Source organism: Sinocyclocheilus rhinocerous, unplaced genomic scaffold (genome assembly GCF_001515625.1).
Source record: "Sinocyclocheilus rhinocerous isolate Xijiao unplaced genomic scaffold, SAMN03320098_v1.1 scaffold1006, whole genome shotgun sequence".
NCBI classification, from domain to species: Eukaryota; Metazoa; Chordata; class Actinopteri; order Cypriniformes; family Cyprinidae; genus Sinocyclocheilus; species Sinocyclocheilus rhinocerous.
The window spans coordinates 584501-607940 of NW_015630418.1; the positions used below are offsets into that span (position 1 = coordinate 584501).

The 23440-nt window shown below is 36.9% G+C and overlaps 1 protein-coding gene across 4 annotated transcripts; it reads right to left on the reverse strand.

Moving 5' to 3' along the window:
* Positions 1 to 762: 762 nt before the first annotated feature.
* On the reverse strand, positions 763 to 10242 carry LOC107740355 (ubiquitin-conjugating enzyme E2 Q2-like). Of its 4 annotated transcripts, none has more exons than XM_016552779.1 (12): positions 9711 to 10242; positions 6792 to 6896; positions 4982 to 5104; positions 4117 to 4173; positions 3890 to 4030; positions 2833 to 2917; positions 2690 to 2750; positions 2515 to 2605; positions 2140 to 2198; positions 1803 to 1851; positions 1429 to 1524; positions 763 to 1256 (listed from the first exon to the last, which is right to left on the reverse strand). In XM_016552779.1, exons 1-12 carry the CDS (start codon positions 9867 to 9869, stop codon positions 1164 to 1166), a joined length of 1119 nt encoding a protein of 372 aa, XP_016408265.1. In that variant the 5' UTR covers positions 9870 to 10242; the 3' UTR covers positions 763 to 1163. The 4 variants fall into 4 exon arrangements, with proteins under 4 accessions (XP_016408265.1, XP_016408263.1, XP_016408266.1 ...); XM_016552777.1 differs by having other exon boundaries at positions 3875 to 4030; XM_016552780.1 differs by having other exon boundaries at positions 764 to 1256; positions 3890 to 4027; positions 9711 to 10226.
* Positions 10243 to 23440: the final 13198 nt, after the last annotated feature.

The window sequence follows — 23440 nt, forward strand, 5'->3', positions numbered from 1 at the left end:
ATCTAATTGGTCAAAACACCATTTGGGAGGTGTCCAAAAGCCCAGTTTAAATACTCAGGACACCATCAAATCATTGCTTTTGGTCTATGCTTTTTAGCCATGCTGTTTTTTTGGCTTTTTGCGTCTAGCTTTTAGTTTTCGCTTTTAGTCATGTGCTTTCAAGTCATCACTTTTAGCCATGCGGCTTTTTAGTCATAGCTTTGAGCTAGGCTTTTTAGTCATCGCCTTTTGACCACAACAAAAGGAACCCCCGCACACAGGCAACGCAAGTACCTCCAGATTCTAGCTGAACTGGTGCATTTAATATAAATTTTAACCTCATTGAGGAACTCAATTCGAGGGTTAATTAAGTGATTGATGGTTGTTCAGATCTATGCAATTGCACATATTGCTGTAAACTTGAGATTTCACATTTTCATTGTCTTAAACTAATTATTTCCTCACTTTCTCTCTTTCTGCAACTTGTGTGAATGCGTGTGTTTATGTGTTAGATTAGTTTATATGTCTTAGATTTATCCAATAAAGCCTTATTTATATTGAAAAGAGAAGTATCTTGTGTTTTGTGCTTACAAGTTAATGTCTTAAACTGCCGATCTTGTTACTGTGCTAATAAATAGTGTTTTCACTATACTTTGGATATTAATATCCATTGCAGAATTGATGTTATACGGCTCGTTCAATGAATCGCTGGCCTCAGTGATCAGCCGTAAAACAGTGATTCTGTCCAAATTCCCTTTAAAATCTTAAATGATTCCCTTTGAGCTAAATTGACCTGTTTCCCTTACAAACCTACACACTTTTTAAAGTATTTTTATGCACCTTTTCCAGGTCTGAACAGACCCCAATGTTATGAGGGTTAAGAAATGGACCACAAAAATTGGCAAGTCACCTTATTTATAATGTATCATGAACTAAAGGCTTTTCATAAATAAATACTCGTTTCAGCAGAAATATGTCAATCAATAGGAAATAAAACTACAGTCCTCAAATAATTCCACGGTCTTTAAAACTCACAAATGACTCTTTAGTAATAATGCTGGTTAAATCAGATGATCTCAGGCAAACTTTTAGTTACGAGACTGATACAAGAACTGTTTTTATGATATTAAAATGGAAATATCCAAACATGATGTTTTTTCCATTTCCAGATATGAATTTTAATTTCATTTGTCAACTGTGAAGATCTTACCATTCTTTTCATGGATCTGCACCAGCGATTTATACGACTGCTGCGCTCTGGCAAGATTGTACTGATTCTGAGAACAGGACAGACAAACCAGAAGTGTGTCATAAGCTTACAGAAAAATGTTCATTCTAGTCTCTACTGTGCAATTAAAGTCACATTTAAAATGCAATCAGCTACTTGCTTCCAAAAAACAAAAGCAACTCCACCAGACATCATTAGACAAACACGAGCACAGAGTTCACCTTATTGGCTCCGAACTGCACTCTTGCTTTTCCTTTGACTAAAGTGGCATTTATCTGCATGATGACAGACTCTATGGAATAGGCACTGCTCCAGCCCTGAGAGCAAACACACACAACTGAGACGAGAACAAGCCTCTGACACACTCCAGCACATCAGCATCAGCATCACAGACAGCATTAAGATATCAGTATAAATACAGGAGTTTGATGCAATTTGAAAACACTGAATATTTAACATCTTAAACCTTGCCGAACATTATAAGTGGACATTAGGGGAAATGCATGTATAAACAATATACTGAGATGACCGGTTTCGTTAGGTTGAGGCTCATTAAATGCATCTTTAGTCCAGGAGGAAGTTAAAGCAAACACACCTGTTTAGTGAGCAGCTCCATACACAGAGCTCCTCCGCCAAGAACATACCTGAAATAACACAACCACCGATTAACCGGGTTTCCTTTACATCTTTATGTAATGAGCATTCAACGTTTCAGACTTTAATTATACAAACTCCAGTCCAACAATTCTTAATGATACAACCCAATGAGTTTGGCGAGTACACTGGATGTGTAACAGATATATAATGAATGCATAAGCATGCATTAGTGTGAATAAATGCGTTTGCATGCACATGAAAGAAATTATAAAGTCAAAAGAATATATATTAACTCAACATCCCTAACATAAGGAATAAAGTCTCAAAAGTCTTACCCTCCAGACAGGACCGGAGAAACGACTCGTGCAAACGGAGGATCAAAGGGGAAATTATCCTGCAGACAGACGAGAACAGATTCTTTATTATGGAAAAAAATATATACTTTTACATTGTGCAGAGAAGTACTTGTTTTTCCCTTCTTATTCCTTTGTAATGCCGTGCCAGCTTCTATGGTTATGTTCACGGCGAGAGCCAGGTTTAGTTATTTAAAAATAAATAACTAAACCTATCTATCTATCTATCTATAAATAATAAAGTTTTTTTAATTGAACTGAATTGAATCTATCTATCTATCTATCTATAGAAAATAAAATATTACATTTAATTGTGTGAGTATTTTGGTCTGGTCTCAGCAGATCCAGCGGACTCACTTTGTATGAGAAGCTGAGGAGAATGTAGTCCATCCCTTCCTTTTCTTTCAGCACTTGAAGGTCACTGTGTAAAGGACTGTCCGGATCCACACTGAGCACAAGAGCAGCACAAACACCTTTACCAACCCTAAACCTTCAGCAATAACACGGAAACCCAGAGGAACGGTGCTCTTACGTTCTCACTTTGACGTGCCACTCGTACAGGCTGTCGTTGACCAGCTCCACCGAGTAGATGCCTGGAAAAGAGAATAAATCTGAATAAATCCGATCAGAGAGTCGCGTCGGTCATGCTGTCATTCACCGTCACTGCTACCTTACCGTTTTTATAACTCTGAGATCGGTAGATCTCCCTGAGCTCCTTCATGAGACGATCCGACGCTTGAACAGATCCAGACACGGCGCCCTACAGGACCCGACAGAACACACCCCGTCAGTCACACCACAGACAACATACAGATGAACTACAACTCCAGCTCAGGCCAACGACCGAGTCATTTCACCTAACGAGAGGTAAACAAGGCCTCGCAGAAAGTCTGGTGAGATACTTTCAGCAGATACTTATAATGTAAGCTTCAAATGTTTTTATTAATAAAAACGTCATCCTAATGAAAAGTTCATCCTGAAATTCTGTCAAATTACCTTAAGGGAAATGTGTAGCACTATTGATTATGATATTGTCATTATTGAATTATATCTTCAGTCTTTTGATGGGCAAATGTCCTTTAATGCATGCAGGCTTATATGGAGAAATCGAGATTAAAATAACTGAAAACCCAGAATGTTTAACATGCATTTCAATAAAACCTCTCACACGGATTCTGGACTGACTTTGCTACAAACCTTTTCAAAATAGTCTCCTTGTGATGTTCAAGAGAGACTGTGTTTTACATTTCAGGTTTATAATTATATGTTCCTTATTCACGTCTGCAACATTGTTTCAAAACTTAAAAATCCTCTGCATAATTGTGTGTTCCCCATCAAAAATGACTGGCCTTTTAAAAACTGCTCCTAAATCTCTCATTATGCCATATTATCACCAAATATTGGATTTAGTCTTTTTATCAACTTTGATCTGAGCTTATGCACTTCAGTTTTGAGTGAAAAAGCATTATTTGTGGATGAATTTATATATATATATATATATACACACACACACACATACACATTTTAGCTTGAAAACAGCAAAATCCACCAGAAGGCAAGTAGTTTGCATGCTTGAACACTTCATGCACATTTCATTTCATCATCATTCACTCTGACATCAAACCGAACTTCTGCATAATCATCACATCTCCATCTAATCAGACTGTGAAACAAAAGCCTCTATTTGAGACCCCAAAACATAAGGAAAGTCCCTTACCGAGTGAGCACTTACATTCAAGTGGTCCTGCCGCTGGTTCTTGCGGATCTTCTCCAGGATGGCCAGGTTTTCCTTCTCGATCCCATCATCCTCAGACTTCTTGCCATCCACCCGCTCCTCCTCTTTCATCTCGTAGTGCTCCAGATCGATGTCCTGCTGACACACACAGACGCACACATGTAACGAGAGACGCTCACGAGCTCACAGAAGACAGGAATAACGTGAGAGAAACAGACATGAACCTCTGCCATCTCCTCTTCCTCCTCCTCCTCTGATGTGACCTCATCTTTCGTCCCAAGCTACGGGAGAAAACATTCCTGTTAAACCACAAGCCGACCCGATTTACTGATAATATGTCATGCAAAAGAACAATGTTGTATGACATTTTCATAACGCTACTACAAAATATAATAACTTCATCTTCTGAAATAACCTTTCTTTTGTGCCAACATAATACCGAAACCTTTCATCCTGATCCTGCACCACATGAATTCATGCTAAACATTTAGAAATGTGTCACTTTACAGAATGCACTGCAAGTATTGGTTTCATGTTGGCTATAAGGAAAAAAATTCTACAAAGTCAACAGAGTTTGGGTGTCACCCAGTGGTTATTTTTGGTATAGCGCCCAAACAAAGGAACCAAAATTTTTGTGATGTCAACTTCAAATTTGGAACATAACATGGTTAGACATATGGCTTTGATTTTATAGCAATTTTAGAATGCAACATATTTGATAATTTTTATTTTATATAAAATAAAATTGTATGCTACATTATCTTTACTGTACACTTAAACTTTAATAACTTTTTTATACTGTCTTTTTTAAAATGCTTTCACTTCAGCAATAATCTGCCGTGTGTCTTATTTAAAAAGAGACCAACCTTAGGTCTTACAACTGTGTTGTAACAAGCATTGATAAACAAGTGTTCTGTTTTCAGTGAATTTATACCCCAAAATGAATTTTTTTTTTGGAAAAAATCATGCAATTGTATTATTTGAGTCCCAATAAGATGGAAAATAGCAGTAAATACATTTTCTGATGTCTATTTATGGCTTTGCCCTTTTCAGGGTTAACTCAAGCGTGACTCAAGCTCAGCGGTTCACCTTTCTGTCCTGGTTGACAGGTCCTGCAGGGAGAGGCTGGTCCAGCATCTCCACATCGGGGTGCTGGGGGAGATTATAGAGGCGGCACAGATCACAGATCAGCCTCTTCAGCTGCTGCAAGAGCTGAAACCACAAACACACACACTAGAGCATTACACTAAAACTAGACCGAACGTTACAGAAAGCTGAAAATGTGGGTCAAATACTGACCCTTAGTGGAAAAGTTCATTTCTGATCTGACTAACTTGCTATGAACATGCCCCAATCAGTGTTATGAACCGTTAATAACATACACATCAAGATTTGGTTGCAGGACTCGATGGGTAATTTGTGCACATGATCCTCTTTAAGTCATCAGTGCAGGTGAGGCGAGTCTTGGACAGAACAATTACACCTGCACGTGATGAATATCTGAGAGAAAATGAATAAGACTTTAAGAGAAGGAAGAGAGCAGCCAGATCAGTGGCTTTGACGGGTTCCCTGACATCTCAACTTAAAAATACACATACACTACTGTGCAAAAGTTTGGGGTCAGTAAGATTTTCTTAAATAATTTATACGTTTAAACCTGGACTGTGTATTTGTTGGACATCATCTCGATGGAGCTCTCAACTTCTCGTATACATGGATCTAATTTGAAAATTTATGGCATTCAGCTTTTAATGCTTTTCTAAAATATTTGTAAAACAAATTATTTTATTGCTATTTATCTATTATTATTATTAATTCATTTATTTTTATTATTACTATTTATTTATTTTTATTATTGATTTATTTTCTATTTTTATATATATTTTTTTATTTTATTTTATTTTATTATTAATATTATTTATTCATTTCTTTTTTTATATTTTTTGAAGTCTACCAGGGTTGGGATGGGTTCTAAATTTGCACAGTTGCTTTTTGTTTTATATTACTATTCCCAGAAGAAAATTCAATAAACAGTTGTTAACAAATACAGCTGCGCATCACAGAAATACATTACAGTTTAACACAGAATTTGAAATTGTAATAATATTTCACAATATAGTATTTGTGATCAGCAAAATACAGAAGGCATCATTCAAAATTTTTTAAAAAGCATTAAAAACACTAACAACATTTTAAAAAATCATTAAAAAAATTATTAAAAAAATAAAATAAAAAACGTACATACACCCCAACATTTTAAAAGGTAGCGTTTCCTAAAATAACCTCCTAATGGACCCTTTTGAGTGAATAAACAATTAACACAATTTGTATTAAAAACATCTGCATTAACTTTCAGCTAAACGTCCTCTTTTGTGTTTCACAGAAGGTTTGACATTAGAGTAAATGACAGATTGATGATCTCTTTATAAACTAATCCTTCAATCCACAGCGTCCTGTTTTAATCAGGCATGCAGCGGTCTAAAAGTGTGCTGCGTGTCCCAGTTAATCTATTATAGACAACAAACAGAGCACACAGAAGCAAAGCTTTAGTTAAAAAAAGCCCAGCTGGAAGATTTTTCATTATTCACGATTTTTTTTAACAAAATGAGATTTAAGACCAATTATAAATTACATGTGTCCTTTTATTATTGCTTGGACAAAATACTGTACGTTTCTTTGTGAAATTGAAATATAACACTATAATAATATACTAATATAGCACTTGTATATTATTGCTCCTTTGTTGGTTCTGATTGCTTCTATTGTCCTCATTTGTTAGTCGCTTTGCATAAAAGCATCTGTTAAATAACTAAATTTAAATATAATGTAAATGTAAATAACAAAACTCGATTTTCAACCGGCTTGTGGTTAATTGTTACATCCCTAGTAATAATGTTACCAGTGTGCTGCTCCTCCTGACCTCCTCCAGCCGCTCCAGCACTCCAGTCAGGCTCGGGTCATCGGACTCCACGAACCATATCGGCGGCGTCGACGGGTAGGACTCCTGAAACACCAGCGGCAGCGAATGAGCAAGATCTCAGCCAGAAGACACCTCATTACCCACAATGCAAAGCGATACTGTAACACTGCGACGTGCACGACCAGACATGACCAACTTCCTCAAGACACGCTTAAAGGGTTACTTCACCCAAAATGGTAATTCTGTCATTGATTACTCATCCTCGTGTCGCCCCAAACCCGTAAGACCTCCGTTCAGCTTCGGAACACGAATTAAGATATTTTTGAAATGACTTATCCCACATACTTTTATCCTTCGTGAAGGTTACTTTAGAAATAAATAAATTGCAGTCATAGTAAATTTAGTTTGTAATTATACATGCTTCTGTGACAGCTTTGCAGTTTAATTGATGCTTTGTTATGCAATGTTATGTTTAATGCAATGTGGTTTTCCATGGTTAACCTAGGCTATTCGTGTTCAACCATTAAAAACTCACATAACAAACAAATCAATAAGTTTACATTTGTATGCATTATTGCATCTTTAAAAAAAACACTAGCTTCTCTAATCTTTTTGTGTTCTATCTCTATTTGTTTTCTTTTTATTTATTATACAGTTAACAAAAGCAAAAAAGCCCTCTGATACTAGCTTGCTCTATTCTATACATTTTCTTTTTATTTATTATATAATAAAAAAAACCTTGCTACGTGTGCGGCGTTAAGCTAACTGGGACTCGTTATAGCACTTGCATATCATTGCTCTCTTGTTGGTTTGGATTGCTTCTATTGTCCTCATTTGGATAAAAGCGTCTGCTAAAAGACTAAATGTAACGTATGTATTTTTAATATCAATGCTGTTTAAGACAATAGCGCCATCCCCTGACCATTATAATGTGACAAATTCATAACTCATTTCGCTTAATAACAGTAATTTGGACAGTCGAGGAACCGAACACCCCTAATTAATGACAGAATCTTCATTTTTGGGTGAACTATCCCTTTATTGCTTATTGTTTAAGGACACAACATAACTCTCCCATTTCTTTCATAGTTTTCTATTACTGTAAATTGCACAACAGTAATGATAAAGGAACAGGTGTGTCCAAATGTTTGACTGGTAGTGACATAATTACAACATTCCCATCTTTAACCAGAAAACACCTGCAATGAAAGAGCTTCCACAAATCATGCATGCATTCGAGATGTCTTCATAATGCATGCTCACATTGACATATTCAGATCTATACAAACTGATCTGACATATTTATTTAGATGTAAAAAAAATTCTCGACAGAGAGGCTCCAGCCTGATTCTGGTCTTTAAGGCATTCAGTGCTTAAGAACGTGTTAAGAAAGGGTTGCTTATTTTCATGCAGATCAGATAGAGTGCTTAAAACGGTCTAATGTTTAGTAGTCCATTAGTTAGTCATATACATTAAAATAGAAATAAATATGAATTTAAGTTTCAAGACATGGTTTAATTGGAATGTACATTCACTGATATTGTTTATAGCTGGCACTTGTTTGTCCCAATAGTACCAGTGGTTTTACACTTACACCTGTTCAATTATAATGTAAATATAATTAATAAAAAATAAAAACAACTTGCATCATAAAAGAAATAGTTCACCCAAAAGTGAAGATTTGCTGAAAACGTAGGCCCACTCAAAACAGATTTGGAGAAATGTAACATTCATTCAATTGCTAACCAATGGATGCTCTGCAGTGAATGGGTGCCGTCAGAAAGCATTATTATGCATTTCAGACAAAAGCAACGGTTAGAAGTTAAACCCGTCTTAATGCTGGATTAGTTCCAGCTTTTGTCTTCTCCAGATGTTAACTGATGGTCTGGAGTGCTGTGGATTACTTGTGGATTATTGTGATGTTTTTATCAGCTGTTTGGACTCTCATTCTGACGGCACCCATTCACTGCAGAGCATACATTGCTGAGACACTGATGCAGTGCTACATTTCTACAAACCTGATGAAGAAACAAACTCATCCTGATCTCAGATGAACTGAGGGTGAAACATTTTCAGCATATTTTAATTTCTGGGTTAACTTTTCCTTTAACTATTGTATAATATTTGTTGTTAAATTTGACAGCATGCACCAAATCAGCTGTTAGACAGAAAGTGATGCGAACTCAAAACCAAGTGTGCTTCAGTAATGTTGTCTGGGGGGGGGGGGTTTATATATAAAATACAAGTAACAACAAATAATAGAAAAAAACATTAGCTACATTAAATAAAGCAATTGATTTAAAAAAAAAATCATACAATAAAACATCTACCAGAAAGAAAAAAAAAGCAACATCAATATTTTCCCAATCACATTTCACCCATATTTACAATCTTAGTTTTACTGTATAAAATGGGCAAATATACATCTGCTTTTTAAAGTTCAGGATGAAGGTCCCTGGCAGGAGGATCTAAATAGTGTGCACACTAGGTTTGTAATCTGACGTCAGCGTCGCTCTCACGCAACAGAAAATGGCATCCGGAAATTAAGAAGAAAAGCCATGAAACAAGACGCCAGAACTGGGTCAATAATGGACACCGAAGTGCGCACTTTATATCCAGCTCGCCCCCTCACTCGCAGACTGACTCTATCAGTGACATTAACTCCGTCAACACAGCGTGACGATCATGTCAACACGGACATGTTTAGCCAAATGAAACCAGAGAGCTGATCTTGATGACTAGCGTTAGTTATCAGCTGAGCGCTTCTGCTGTTGACTCGAAAACTAGTGTGCTGCCTACCGAGGGATTGGCACGCGGCCGAAGCGCGGCTGTTTATCAGGCAGCCCTGTGTTTTGAGCGGTTCTTATGGCGTGTGTGGCTGCTTTCTCTCCGTCTTACCGTGATGTTGCAGTGGATGATGAGCAGCTGGTCTCCGGTAACGTTAAACTGGCAGCTCAGCTCGTCCGGTTTCCAGTCGAGGATCCTGAAGCGCTCGTGGTTCGGGTCGAAAATGGACTCCAGAAACTTCAGCTCGGCCTTCAGTCCCGAAACCGACATCTTCCACTACTCATCTCCGGAGGGAGAGAAGAGAAAACGGAGAGAGAGATGGACAAAAGAAGGAGAAGAGGTGCGCCCTTGCGATCTTCTCAGCCTCTGTTTTTGGATGTCAACGCAGAAATAAAGCTCCCATGAGCTCCTCGGGTCTCTGCTGCTCCGAAATGTCGATTCAAAGCGCAGATCTATGGTTATTGTGTCATAAATGTGGATGTGAGCGCAGGATGTGCGTGTACGGCTGAGCGGAAGCTGTTTTTCTCTGGGGTTTAAAGATGGAGGCGCGCGTGGAGGACCCGCTGTCCCAGCATGCACCGCGCCCGCGAGATCGCGACGCTGAAACTTTATTTACTATTGGTTTTGGATTTATAAGCCTATTATTGGCCGAGCTTTCAAATTAAATTCAGAACATTTGTAAAAATGACATTTGAGGGCATTTGGTGAGTTACATCTGTTCATTATTATTTTGATAGCAGTTTATCTCATCATATATGTATTTGTGTTGTCATCCAAAATAAAAGTTTTTGTTTACATAATATATGTGTGTGTACTGTGCTTATTTATTATGTGTATATATAAATACACTCACATGCATGTATATATTTAAGAAAAATTTTATATTTATATATTAAATATATTTATATATAATATAAATTATATAAATATAAACATGTAAATATTTTCAAAATATATAATGTATGTGTGTGTCGATATATATATACAAAATAAATATAAGCAGTGCACACACATATATTATGCAAACAAAAACTTTTATTTTGGATGCGATTAATCGTACACACACACACACACACAAACACACAAATATGTATAATAATATTTGGTATTTATAATAATATTATATATCTTTATTTAAGTATATCGTCTTTATATATTTAATCATAAGGATTATATTTTAATTAAAATGTAATTTTAGTTGACAGCTTTGCAAGTACTTAATTTTGATCATGGTTTATCTAAAATAATTGTTCCTACAAGGAGAAAAAAACATTCAAAATGATTATTTCCCATGTTTAGTAATTATTAACACAGTGAGATTATAATAATAATAATAATAACTAATAACTTCTGTTTAGGATAATTACATAATATGATAAATGTGTAATAGTCTAAGTTTTGTTAATAATATTTTGCATCATTGTTTAATTAACTACATATATTTATTTAATCTTAAGAAATATATTTGAATTCAAATGTAATTTTGATAGTACTTTATTTTGATAGTATTTTATATAGTCTAATAAACACAGGAAATATGGATACAAATTAATAAATTAATAAAATAACTCAAATAATAATTATATTTATAAATTAAAACAAAGAAAACACTTTGGGGGGGGGAATAAAACATTGGAAATTTTGTTCCATTTTCATTAACCATTAACACAGTGAGGTTTGATAATGATATATGTTAATTAAGTACATATAAAGGATTATATTTGAATTCAGATTAAATTTCAGTTTGCAGCTTTAACATTAAAGTAGGTGTATATGAAATGATTGCTTCTGTATGCATTCTTCACAAAGCCTATTCAGAACCGCTTGCTGTGTTTCTAGGTCAGCGTTTAGCAGTGCTTTAAAGCAAATGAAGCACAATAGCATGTGCATGAGTCTCACTGATGACAACAATAAAGAGTTCATCTGAGCCTCAGACCAGACAAAGCACCAGGAGCCTGTGTGTGAGTGTGACTTTAACAGACCTGTGGAGAACGAATTTACAAAGAGCACATTCCAACGGCGCTGACTCTTCATGCTGTTAGAGAACAAAGATCGAGGTTAAATCATATACTAGTTTGTTGAGTGCATTTACCAAAACACAAGAGGACTGTGCATGGGAAGGTTTGAAACTTTTTTTACTGCTAAAATCTGCAGTTGATTTAGTGTGATAGGTGAGGTTACATCTGAAACAAACCAGTCTGTGAGTCATAGAGCGAGTGTGTGTGTGTGTGTGTGTGTGTGTGTGTGTGTGTGAGTGAGTAGCACCAAACTGTCTGAGATTAACTTTATAAATAATTACAATGAAATAATAACAAATATCTCTATGAGCTTATGTGAACAGCACTGTCCTCTGATATTTTGGAGATCATTTCATGTCAGTTCTAGAATGTTCCACTAGCTGGTGCTAGACACCATATGAGCCATTTTCAGATTTGTTTGAGTCAGTGAGCTGCAAAAATATTGTAAACTCAGAAATACATGAACTAAACTATAATACATTAAATTAAAATAGAAATAAAATTAATTAATTAATTAATAAATAAAACTCTGGTGGTGTGACTGTAGACCAGAAAACTACACACGTTAAAACAAGCAGACAAGATAGATAGATAGATAGATAGATAGATAGATATTGTCCTGCTCTTTCTGCATGTTACATCGTTCAGTCAGTAGATGGCGACAAGTGACTGTCATTATGAGTGAATCACTGAATCATTCGCTCCAACCGACTCGTTCAAAACACTGATTCATTCAGAAACGAGTGAATTCAGCATTTGTCCGTTTAGAACGGTTTCCATCGATTGAGCAAACACAGACGAAGTAACTGGCAATACTGTGTCAAAAATCTGAGTTACCAGATCTTCTTGTAAACTGCTGTTTAAAAGCAATAGCATCTGCTGAGTGAAAGCACAGCTGTTATGTGTGTTAACTACATCCCCAGTGTCGGCTTGCTTTACTACATCCAGTTTGGAGTGTGTCTCTGTCTGTGAGACTGTAAAGCATCGTTCACAGCTCGAGTCTCATTGAAGCATCAGACTACAGACACTCACAGAGCCGGTGCTGCTGAGGATGACAGAGACCGGGGCATGTTGTCACAATATATGGGGTAAGTTGTCACAATGTGAATTTGCAATTCATAAGCATTTTATAAGCTTTCAGAATCAGAATAATATTTGATATTGGTAACACGTTATTTTAAGGTGTCCTTGTTACACATTACATGTACTTACTATTATAATAACACTAAATTATGCATAATTACATAATTATAGTTAATTAATATTACACAGTACTTAAATGTATAATTACATTGTAACAAGGACACCTTAAAATAACGTGTAACCGCAATATTTTATTATATAAAATAAATGATAAATGATGATATATGATATATATAGGCTATAGGCTTTCCAGCAAAACACATACCAACATTAATATATATATATAAAAAAGAGAAAACATACAAACATAAAATCGTTATTTTGCCTGAAAGAAATTGTGAAATTAGGTCAAAATATGCACAAAACAATCTAATCTATATGCTGTTATGCAATGCAACGTGAATAGGAAAACAGAATATGTTAAATAAATAGCCTACTGTTTTGGGTAGGCCTGTTGCACATGTTTTTGACAATAATAATAACAGTAAAAAAAAAGAATGAAATATGACAAATATAAAACTCATTGTTTTGACCCCAAAGAAAATGCATTAATACGTTTAAGACAGTATTGAACCAGTTGTTTGAAACCAACATACAAAACCAACCCGTGTGACAACATGCCCCATCCTGTCGGCTGCAGAGCGCTGATTGTCGTTCATCGGTTTGCATTGACTTACATTGACTTTAAACATGGGTGAGGGTCATCCCCCCTGTGTGTGTCTGCAGTGCTTTACAGCCTGTAGCGACAGAAATCAAAGCCTCTAAATCACCGCTGCTGTCTGCTATCGTTCGGATCCGAATCAATAATGTACACTCCTGCGTTTCATCAGCTCTCCTCTCCTCTCCTCCTGCTGCATGCGGCTGTTTCCTGAACTGATCGGTGCATTGGCCTGACTCATGCTACGACTCACAGATCCGGGCTTTTGCAGCAGCTGCATATGAGCTGAATGAGATGCATGAGGATGCATTAAACACAGCGCACGACGTGATCAGTGCTGCAGTGAAGAGCAGGAATGCATGACAGAGACAGCTCACAGAAACCTGCATTGAAGTGCATATATCATATCATAGTATGTTAAATAAAATAAAGATTTATGTGCACTAATGTTTGGGGTCAGTATGATTTTTTTAATGGTGTAATAATTTGTTTGAAAGAAGTCTCTTCCGCTCACAGAGCCTGCATTTATTTGATCAAAAACAGTAATATTGTGAATAATATTACGAATTCTAATATATTTGTATACAATATATATTTAATATATATAAATTGAATATGCTGAAGGAACATTTTTATTATCAATGTTGAAAACAGTTCTTGCAGCATTTTTGTGGAAACCATGCTACTTTTTTTTTTAAAGTTCAAAAGAACAGCATTTACTTATAAAAGAAAAACTTTGTAGCATTATACATGTCTTTACTGTCATATTTGATTACTTTAATGCATGCTTGATGAATAAAAGTATTAATTTATTTTTTAAAATCATATTTTGACTTGAACTATATATAACTATTTATCTTTATTTTTCCAATTCCTAGAAATATTCACTTCAAATTTATTAAAAGTTTTTATTTTCTTTCTTAAGCTGGAATTAATAAAGCTATAATGTAACTCATAAACACATTATTGCTAGTTTTAAAAGCAAAAATCATCACTCCTTGATTTTAAGCTTTTAGTGACACATTTTTACTAACACTTTCGTGACCTTTTTCTTTTTCTTTTTTGTTTTATTTATTTACTTTTTTTGGCATTTCTGACTAAACCTTGTCTATGTTAGCCAGATAGATAACGTTATATTAATGATAAATCAGCAGAATGTGCAACAAAATGTAGAATATATCAGAGAAAACCAAGTCTTTCATTTCATGGGAAGAGCAGCTTGAACTTTCTGCTAAACATCTCCTTTTGTGATCCATGCAGGACAGAAACTGATGTGGCTTTGGAGCAAATTAAAGATCAATAATTGATACATTTTTACATGAACTACACCCTTTTAAGTATAATTGGTATAGTCCAGTTATTCCTTACACATGTCCAGCACTAAAAAACAAAAGGTTTCAGCGAGTGACGCTCATGATAAAAAGAAAAGCAACAGCGGGTCTGTCTGTGTGCTGTATAAGACAGAATAACGTCTATTCACTTCCATGTCGAGCAAACAGCCAGGCAAACAGGTATATTTGTAGCAATAGCCAACAATACATTGTATGGGTCAAAATTATTGATTTCTCTTTTATACCAAAAATCATTAGGATATTAAGTAAAGATTTCACATATATACATGTATGCATTTGACAAGGAATATGACAGACATTATTTGCACATTTATGTTTGTGGAAACCTTTCACTCTCGAGCACAATTGCAATGGTGAAGTGGAAATCAGACACAGATTATTGTTGCACTTCACAGACTACAAGAGCTGCTACATTAATTCATATGTTCTAGTGTTTGGTTTTGACATGTTGCGCATTTAGGTGACATTTAAGGTAAAGTAAATATGAAGGTTGACCTTCTTTGATATTATTCTCCAGCAGGTTCATTTGAAATGTAAAGTGTGTGTGTGTGTGTGTGTGACAGAGAGAGAGTGTGTGTGTGTGTGTGTGTATGTGTGTGTAGAGATGACTGAGAACGATGGCGAATTATTTGCAGATCCTCAGCACCACTGACAAACATCTAATCTTGTAAAATGTGTGGTAAGTACTGCTGCTCTATAGTATAAACAGAGTACATTTCTATAACGGCGGCTTCGCTACCGTTCGGCCGTTCTTGCTTGTGTGTGTGTGTGTGACAGAGAGACTGACAGAAATCATTTAGCAGAGAAATACATAAATGGGCTTCTTGAGCGAAATGTTCAAAGCAGTATGACCGTGACCTTTAGGAAATGATGTCATGACCTCTTCAAAAGAACACAGGGCAGTTTAATCCATATACACTTGACATTTCACGTGGCTGATAACTGTGTACAATACAATCACACGTCAGTTAAAACATCCCAGTCATTATGATATTAATGTTCACTTTTGCATGCTGGTTTTTTGGGCAGAAGTGCAGCAAAGTGAACACAGACAGTGTGAGAGAAAACCCATCCACCTCACAAGACAATGAATGCGTGCCGCTTCTTTATGATGTCAGCGCTGACATGCAGTTTGTCCGCTGAATATACGGCATCTGCTTTAATAAAGAGGCAGATTGGATAGCCGTCAGTGATTTATATGTGAGTGTGGCGTTCTCTGAGCGTTCAGACAGCAGGGTTCATTAACACACGGCCTTACAGCCTCATTCATCCTATACAGCCGGAACATTACAGCGTTTGATGATCAGACTCCAAACTCATGCTGATACTGGGGAAAATGTATGTTTTTTTTTTACTTTGAAAGATTATTGGAATGTGTTTTATTAGTTTTTCTACTTCATAATTTCACATTGCATTCATTGTGTTACTTTCTGTGAAACTGACTTGCAATTTCTGTGTGAAAATGTGTTGCACCATTTGTTTAGTGTAAAAAAAAAACTTTTTTGCTGTTGTAAATAACACATTTTACAGTAAAATACAGTCTTTCTACTGCAAAATCCCACTTTTATATCAATGTGTTACTTGCAATTTCTTAGTAAATATTTTACTAGCGATTTCTAAGTGAAGTTTGTTTCTACATCAATGCTTTTTCTCAGTATACAGTATATTCTTAATATTTTTCTGTGCACAAAATGTGTGCAATCTTTGAATGATCATCCTGATGCAGTGTCTTCATTGACGTCTGCTGTAAAGATCATTCACTGACAGTCGATTCACCATCAGACTGATTAGTCAGTGATGAACGAGTGACGTCTTTGAGCAGAAGCCCTTGTGTTTCAGTCTTCATGCATCTCAGCTACAATCTCTATCCGTCAATACAATCAATTCAAATCCTCAATTACGGCCGAGACACACAATCTCTTGAATCACAAACAATCTCAATGCTTTCCGCTGTGATTGAAGTGTTTCTGAAATGAACTTCTAATATCGTGGAGCTGAGAGGAAATAGAATTGTGCAGTACTTTCTCATATTTTTAGTAACTTCTCTCTCTTGCTGACTCAGTATTGTTCATTGCCGCTTGTCATTCTGGAAAGAACCGCTCCCAACAACACAACAAGAGCGATCCAATCCATCTAATGCAGAATCCCTTGCTTTCCAGCTCAGTCCCGCAGGTCATGGGTTCGATTCCCAAGGAACACGTGAACTGATTAAACACGTGTCTTGAATGCAGTGAGACTCTGTTTGGATAAAAGCGTCTGTCAGATGCATAAATGTTAATGTTTTTCTACTCAATCCTGGGAAAAGCTTGAGACAGAAGAAGGATGAAAGAAGAGAAACACAAAGCATCTCTGAAACCTATAGGGGTTTCTTCAATAATGGGCATTTTAAAATATAGTAACAACATGTACGTGCTTTTATGACACTCATGAGAGACATTAATATGTAAATGCAATTCCTAAAAGTTCAGCTGCTCCACAACAAAATCAGACATGAGCTGCACAGATGACCACAGCGACCTTATCAGCCACAGTTTCTCATCAGCTGGACTGAAGCTCTTTCTCTTCATGTGGCTCACAGAACATGATTATTCTGCAAACGTTCAGCTGATGCGAGACCCAGTCTATAATGCTGGTGTTCTGAGGATACCGAGCGCTAATGGCTTGGTGGATCTTCTCAGTCTGTATGTGGGCTAATGGAATAATGCAGTGCACTGGGACGCTGTGATTGAATAATGTTTATCAGCGCATCAATGTGGGCCAGTGGGTCCGTCTCTAACCTCGTAAACACAGCCATAATCAGATCCACTGCCAAACTCTGTTTGCTTTGCTCACGGATGACATGGACACGTGTTTGTGTGTGTGTCTGTGATCTGTCAGATCTCGTCTCATGCTGCTGTAGTGTGAGTCTGAGCGTAAAACACCACAGCAATGCATCTGTTTGGAACAGCATACTATTATACGATCATATACTGCTGCAGTATATAGTATGCAGTTTGCACTGTATGCATACTAGGATATCCAGACCTACATTTGCCAAATACACAACAGAGCTTACAGAGATGACACACTGTGTCCCACAATGCAATGCCTTCAGTTTTTAAAATCTATTTCTTTACAATTTATTTAATCATACAGCCAGATTTTATAAATATATATACAGTATATATTGAAAGTGATGAATTGAATGATATAACAAATGCATGAAAAAATGAATGAATGAATAAATAATAAATAAACACATGCATACATACATAAAAAATAAAATAAATTGTAAGCTATGATTATAATGCCTTGACTAAATATATTTCTAAAACATATTTCTAGATGATGAATGGAATGAAACATAAAAGTGCATGCAAAAAAATGTCCTAATTCCTTGAGCATTTGATAATAAATAAAAAAATATTATCAAATAAAATAATCAAACTGTAAAAAAATATGTGTATATATATATATATATATATACACACACACACACACAACATACACACAGACATACACTCACCACCCCCCTCAATTACACACTGTATTTACAGCATCCGCTGAATTCTTTTCTGTATTACTGAAATAATTTATGGAAAGATGAAAATTCAGTCCAATCCTCTATGCTGTTATTTGTTTTTTGGGAAACTCAAAGTAGTTTCTGGACATACAATTGCAGTTCATCATGACTGAATGATTTCAGTCTCCAAAATGTCTGATAAACACACACACACACACACACACACACAAACAAACACAAACACAAACACACACACACACACACACAACCACACAAACACACACACACAGTATTTATAGAAACACCAAATGCACACACACACACAGAAAAAAAGTTAATATATAAACAAATTATTATAAAATACTAAATTAAAATTTCTTTGTAAGATTATAAATTTAAAAGTTTGGATGAAACATCTAGACTTCTGGGTTTTATAAAACAATAAATATACTTTTTGAAAAATTAGCATATTTACACTGAAAAAAAAAAAATAGTAGCACTTTTATTGCTCAAGAAGTGTTACTTGCTGAATCAAAAACAAGGTAATGAGCATGATCCTGTTTGAAAAGTTGATCTCAGTTATAGCTGTATGTTTCACTTACCAGTGTGCATTAAACACGGCACAGAAGCATGTTCTTCTGTCCTGAACAGCAATCCAACACACACACACACACACACCATTAAAGCCATGAAAAGACTGAAATGATTTACTGATAAGCCTGCAGATTTGCAGATTGAAGTTTATGTAATAACATAAGAGTGTGAAATTGTTTTTGCTATTGATTTACAATTATGGAAATTTAAGTAATCTTACTTCTGTTTGTTAAAGGGGTCATCGGATGCGACATGCACTTTTACATGTTGTTTGAACTGAAATGTGTGTGTGTTACTTGCTGAATCAAAAACAAGGTAATGAGCATGATCCTGTTTGAAAAGTTGATCTCAGTTATAGCTGTATGTTTCACTTACCAGTGTGCATTAAACACGGCACAGAAGCATGTTCTTCTGTCCTGAACAGCAATCCATCAGCGCTACAGCTAATGTAGTTTATGAGGCCTGGAGCGGCCCGTCAGACCCTCCACGAGCAGCACAGACCTGGATTAAGCCAATTAGCCAAGAGCAGAGACCTGGCTTAAATCAGAGTTTAGTCAGGATTTACAGCAGAGCAATCAGAGAGAACAGGACAGAGACATCAACGGAGGAAAGAACAGAGACGATGCCAACGACAGACACCTACCTCCTCATCTGCTGTCAGAGCCCAGCACAAACTGATTTTTCTCTTTTAACCCTGAAATATGAAATAATATCTACGTTTGTGAAATGGAATAGACACGTAGCGTTCAGCACAGAATGGACTGGTGTTTTACCTTTAGCTCCGCCCTGAGTAAGCTGTAAACAGTCCTCCATTGTTTCGACGGCAGAGCAGGAGTAGAACAGAATGACTCCTAAGCGATTGAGGTCTTCTGTTGTTGGATGTAATAATAATATCTACGTTTGTGAAATGGAATAGACAAAAATAGTTTTGGTTTTGTGTTTCATATTTTGCATCATATTTGATGCATCAGCATGGCCGGACTTACCATTGGGCTTGAGTGGGCTGCAGCCCACGGGCCCCGCCTTTGCCCGTTTACGTTTGTTTGATTTGTTCGTTATATGCCAGTCAGTATTCAGAAATTATTAGCCTCATTTCCACTGCGCACGCAAGATCTATTAGGGCCAGCCGGGGCTACAGCTTACAACTACGACCTTCGAGGCCACAGTCAAACAGCATAAACTGGAATTTATGATTATTTCACATAGAAGAAGGACACACGTATTGAATCGCGTCTGCACCGATTGGTTTGTTATCACATGGATACTTTAAACAGCTCCATTAAGCTTTAGCCCCAAAGAGCGCACATTTAGAAAGATCATGATAAATTCTCAAATGTTCACACCTTATTTCTTTACAGAGGATGATTCTATATTACTATATCCTAAGCGATTGAGGTGTTCTGTTGTTGGATGTAATAATGAACAGCAGTCGTCATTTACTCCCGACATCTGAGCCGCTGAAGATGCAGTGGATTATGTTTGTTTCTTAAGGAAATGCGCCCCCGATCTACATAAATGTGTCTATGTTCGCGCGAATCATTCGTGATCCAGCTTCACCTCCAGAAGAAGTGAGTATAAGGTTTTTTATGAATCTTTGCAAATCGCCTTTCCTAATAATGTACTAGTTAGCAATTTTCACGATGAATGCAGCTAAAGTAAACTGTCCTTCAGAGAGCGGCTCGGAAGAGAGGGGCGGGGTCAGCAGAGAATCGCGTCTGCACCGATTGGTTTGTTATCACATGGCTACTTTAAACAGCTCCATTAAGCAATTAGCCCCAAAGAGCGCACATTTAGAAAGATCATGATAAATTCTCAAATGTTCACACCTTATTTCTTTACAGAGGATGATTCTATATTACTATATTTAATATTAATTATGCGTTGGAGTTAGGGGGTGTTCCTGAAGCGTCAATCCTTATAAAGCACGGAAAACAAATAACCATTCCTAACACCGTGTCTACACCGGACGCAAGCGGCACGGCGCGACAAAGTACTATAGAACCACTGATCTATAATAGAGATTCATTATATATAGATCAGTGTATAGAACTCATTATAATCAGTGCTGCTGTCTACACTGGATGTGGCGCGGCGCGACACGACAAATCCCCGACAGAAAACTGCTGCCGGGTCTTATTTATGACGTGCTGACACAATTTCAAATGATTTTCAACGGTCGCTTTGTCGCGTCCAGTGTAGACAGACTTTAGCGATTACTGAGGCTATCTTTGAAAATAATAAAGAAACTAGAAATGTGCTTAACTGTAAAACAAAAGATATAATCAGTAACTCACAGCATGTTTTCCACATTAATTTAACTCATCAAAATAAGTTTAGCAATTTCAGCTTTTTATAAGTTATATGAAATTCAACTGGATTTTTTAAAAGTGGGTTTAATGTATTTTAAGTTGAAATAACTTGTACAAGTAAGTTGATTATGCTTAAAAAAATAAAGCAGCAACTGAACTGAACTGTTGAGGTTTTAAGTTGAAATCGTTGGAAATGTTTTACAGAGTAATTATGACATAATTATAACATACATTATAACATAATGCGCAGCACTGAACTCATACGTCATCCTCCCGGAGCTGCTTCTATGTACAACAGTGAGTGCAAGCTACATTAAAGTGATTATTACGTTTTGAATATGGATATTTTTCTTACAAAAACACATCGATTCGCTACAGAACGACTTTGTTCACCCCCCGGAGCCGTGTGAGACACTTTTTTTTATGGATGGGCGATTTTTATTTAACTTCTTTTGGACTGAAGCATGCAACACCCGCTGAGTGCCATTAAACAGCTTGAAAGATCAAAGACCATTTTTTAATATAACTCTGACTGGATTCGTCTGAAAGAAGAAAGTCATATACACCTAGGATGCCTCGGGGGTGAGTAAAACGCAGCCTAATTTTCATTTTTGGGTGAACTAACCCTTTAAATACATGTCAATCAGTCCATACATTATTTGATCAGCAGCTGAATGAGTCGCCATCACCTCGCATGATTATCATTGCTGCTGTACATCCATTACTGTAATCACACACAGTATGTACATTGTCTTTATTGATCACATAATCTATTTTAAGTTCATAAACACACAGAGACACAGTGCAGTCACGTGTTCATCCCATCACGTGCTGTACGTGTGGATTTTCCTGATCAAGTTTTAGTCAATATCTCTGTATTTGCTGCTGTCTCTGCTTGGCTCTGAGGAGCCAAGCACTCGAGGTAATGAACTGCCCGTTTGATATATATCTCGCTCTGCTACAGCAGCAGTTCTCTGATTACTCATTTCTCTTCCATCACCTCCAGCCCCATGCACACATGCACATGGACACTTTGTCTGTTTTCTTACATAAACTAATTTTATGAGGTCTTTAATTGAGTTTTTGTGGCTTTTAGTCTATGTCTGTTAACATTCAGGTCATGTATATGCTCACGCACTCTTAAAGGTTGGCTAAATTAAGCAAATATAAATATGAAACAAACTCTTGCGTAACTAAAGCCTATTGGCTATTGATGAGCTTCTCAGTTGTGTAAGTCCAAAATACATCAGCACAGGACAAAAAAAATCATCAATAATGAGAAAAAAGAGACAATCTAAAATGTTGAGGGTACTGTACACTCTTAATGACCAATAAAGTTTCTAAAAGTGGATTTTTACTATGATGCCAAGCATAGAAGTAGCATTTTGGGTTCCCAAAAGAACCTTTCAGTGAAAAGAGTCATGTTTTTCTTAGTGTGAAGAACATTTTAATAATCTGAAGAACTATTTTCACGATAAATAAACTTTAGTGCAATGTAAACATTCCATAGATGTTAAAGGTTTTTAATGGAACCAACAATGGCAATAAAGAACGTCACTAGGTTACGTATGTAACCCTAGTTCCCAGAGGGAACGAGACGCTGTTGGGAACACCTCTGTGTGACCACGCTCTGAAACACGTGTGTAATTTGTCCGAGGGAATCCCGGGTGGCGTCACCGGCAGGGATGACATAGCGACCAGGAAGTATAAAAGCACATGCGGTGGAGACAGCGGCAGTCCTTCTTTGGAACGATGAAGTACCGGCTGTAGAACCCGGACTCTCTGTCGAGAGGAGGGACCACCTTGATGGCCTCCTTCCTCAAGAGAGTTTTCACTTCTTGTTCCATTACCAGGGCCTGCTCGGGGCCCACAAGTGTGGGAATGACCCCATTGAAACGAGGCAGGCGAAACCCGAACTGAATTTTTTAACCTCTTTCTACAGTGCGCAGGACCCATTGTGACACATTTTGCAGAAGCTTCCACACTGCCAGATATTCTACTAAGGGAATCAGTCTCTTGAGACTGACCTCTGGTGTAATTAGAGTGGCTAAATCGGTGCCCTGAAGCGGAGGACCGGCAGGGAACGGCCGATCTAACTGCTCTAGAGATCTCCTTGGAGGTTGCGAGCCTCCCAGAAACGCTACATTCCTGGGCGGAAGCTGAGAGCTGCACTCGCTGGAGACCGCTGTGTCCTGAAGCACCGGGGATGGCAGGGTTAACGAGACGATCTCCTGAGGGCACTGAGGAGAGACAGGCACCGTATGC

Coding starts and splice junctions, on each gene's coding strand:
- LOC107740355 (XM_016552777.1), bottom strand. CDS start 9,869: ATGTCGGTTTCGGGACTGAAGGCCGAGCTGAAGTTTCTGGAGTCCATT. Junction 1,525..1,802: donor TGGAGCTGCTCACTAAACAG/GTGTGTTTGCTT, acceptor GTTTGCTCTCAG/GGCTGGAGCAGTGCCTATTC. Junction 1,257..1,428: donor TGCAGTTCGGAGCCAATAAG/GTGAACTCTGTG, acceptor TCCTGTTCTCAG/AATCAGTACAATCTTGCCAG.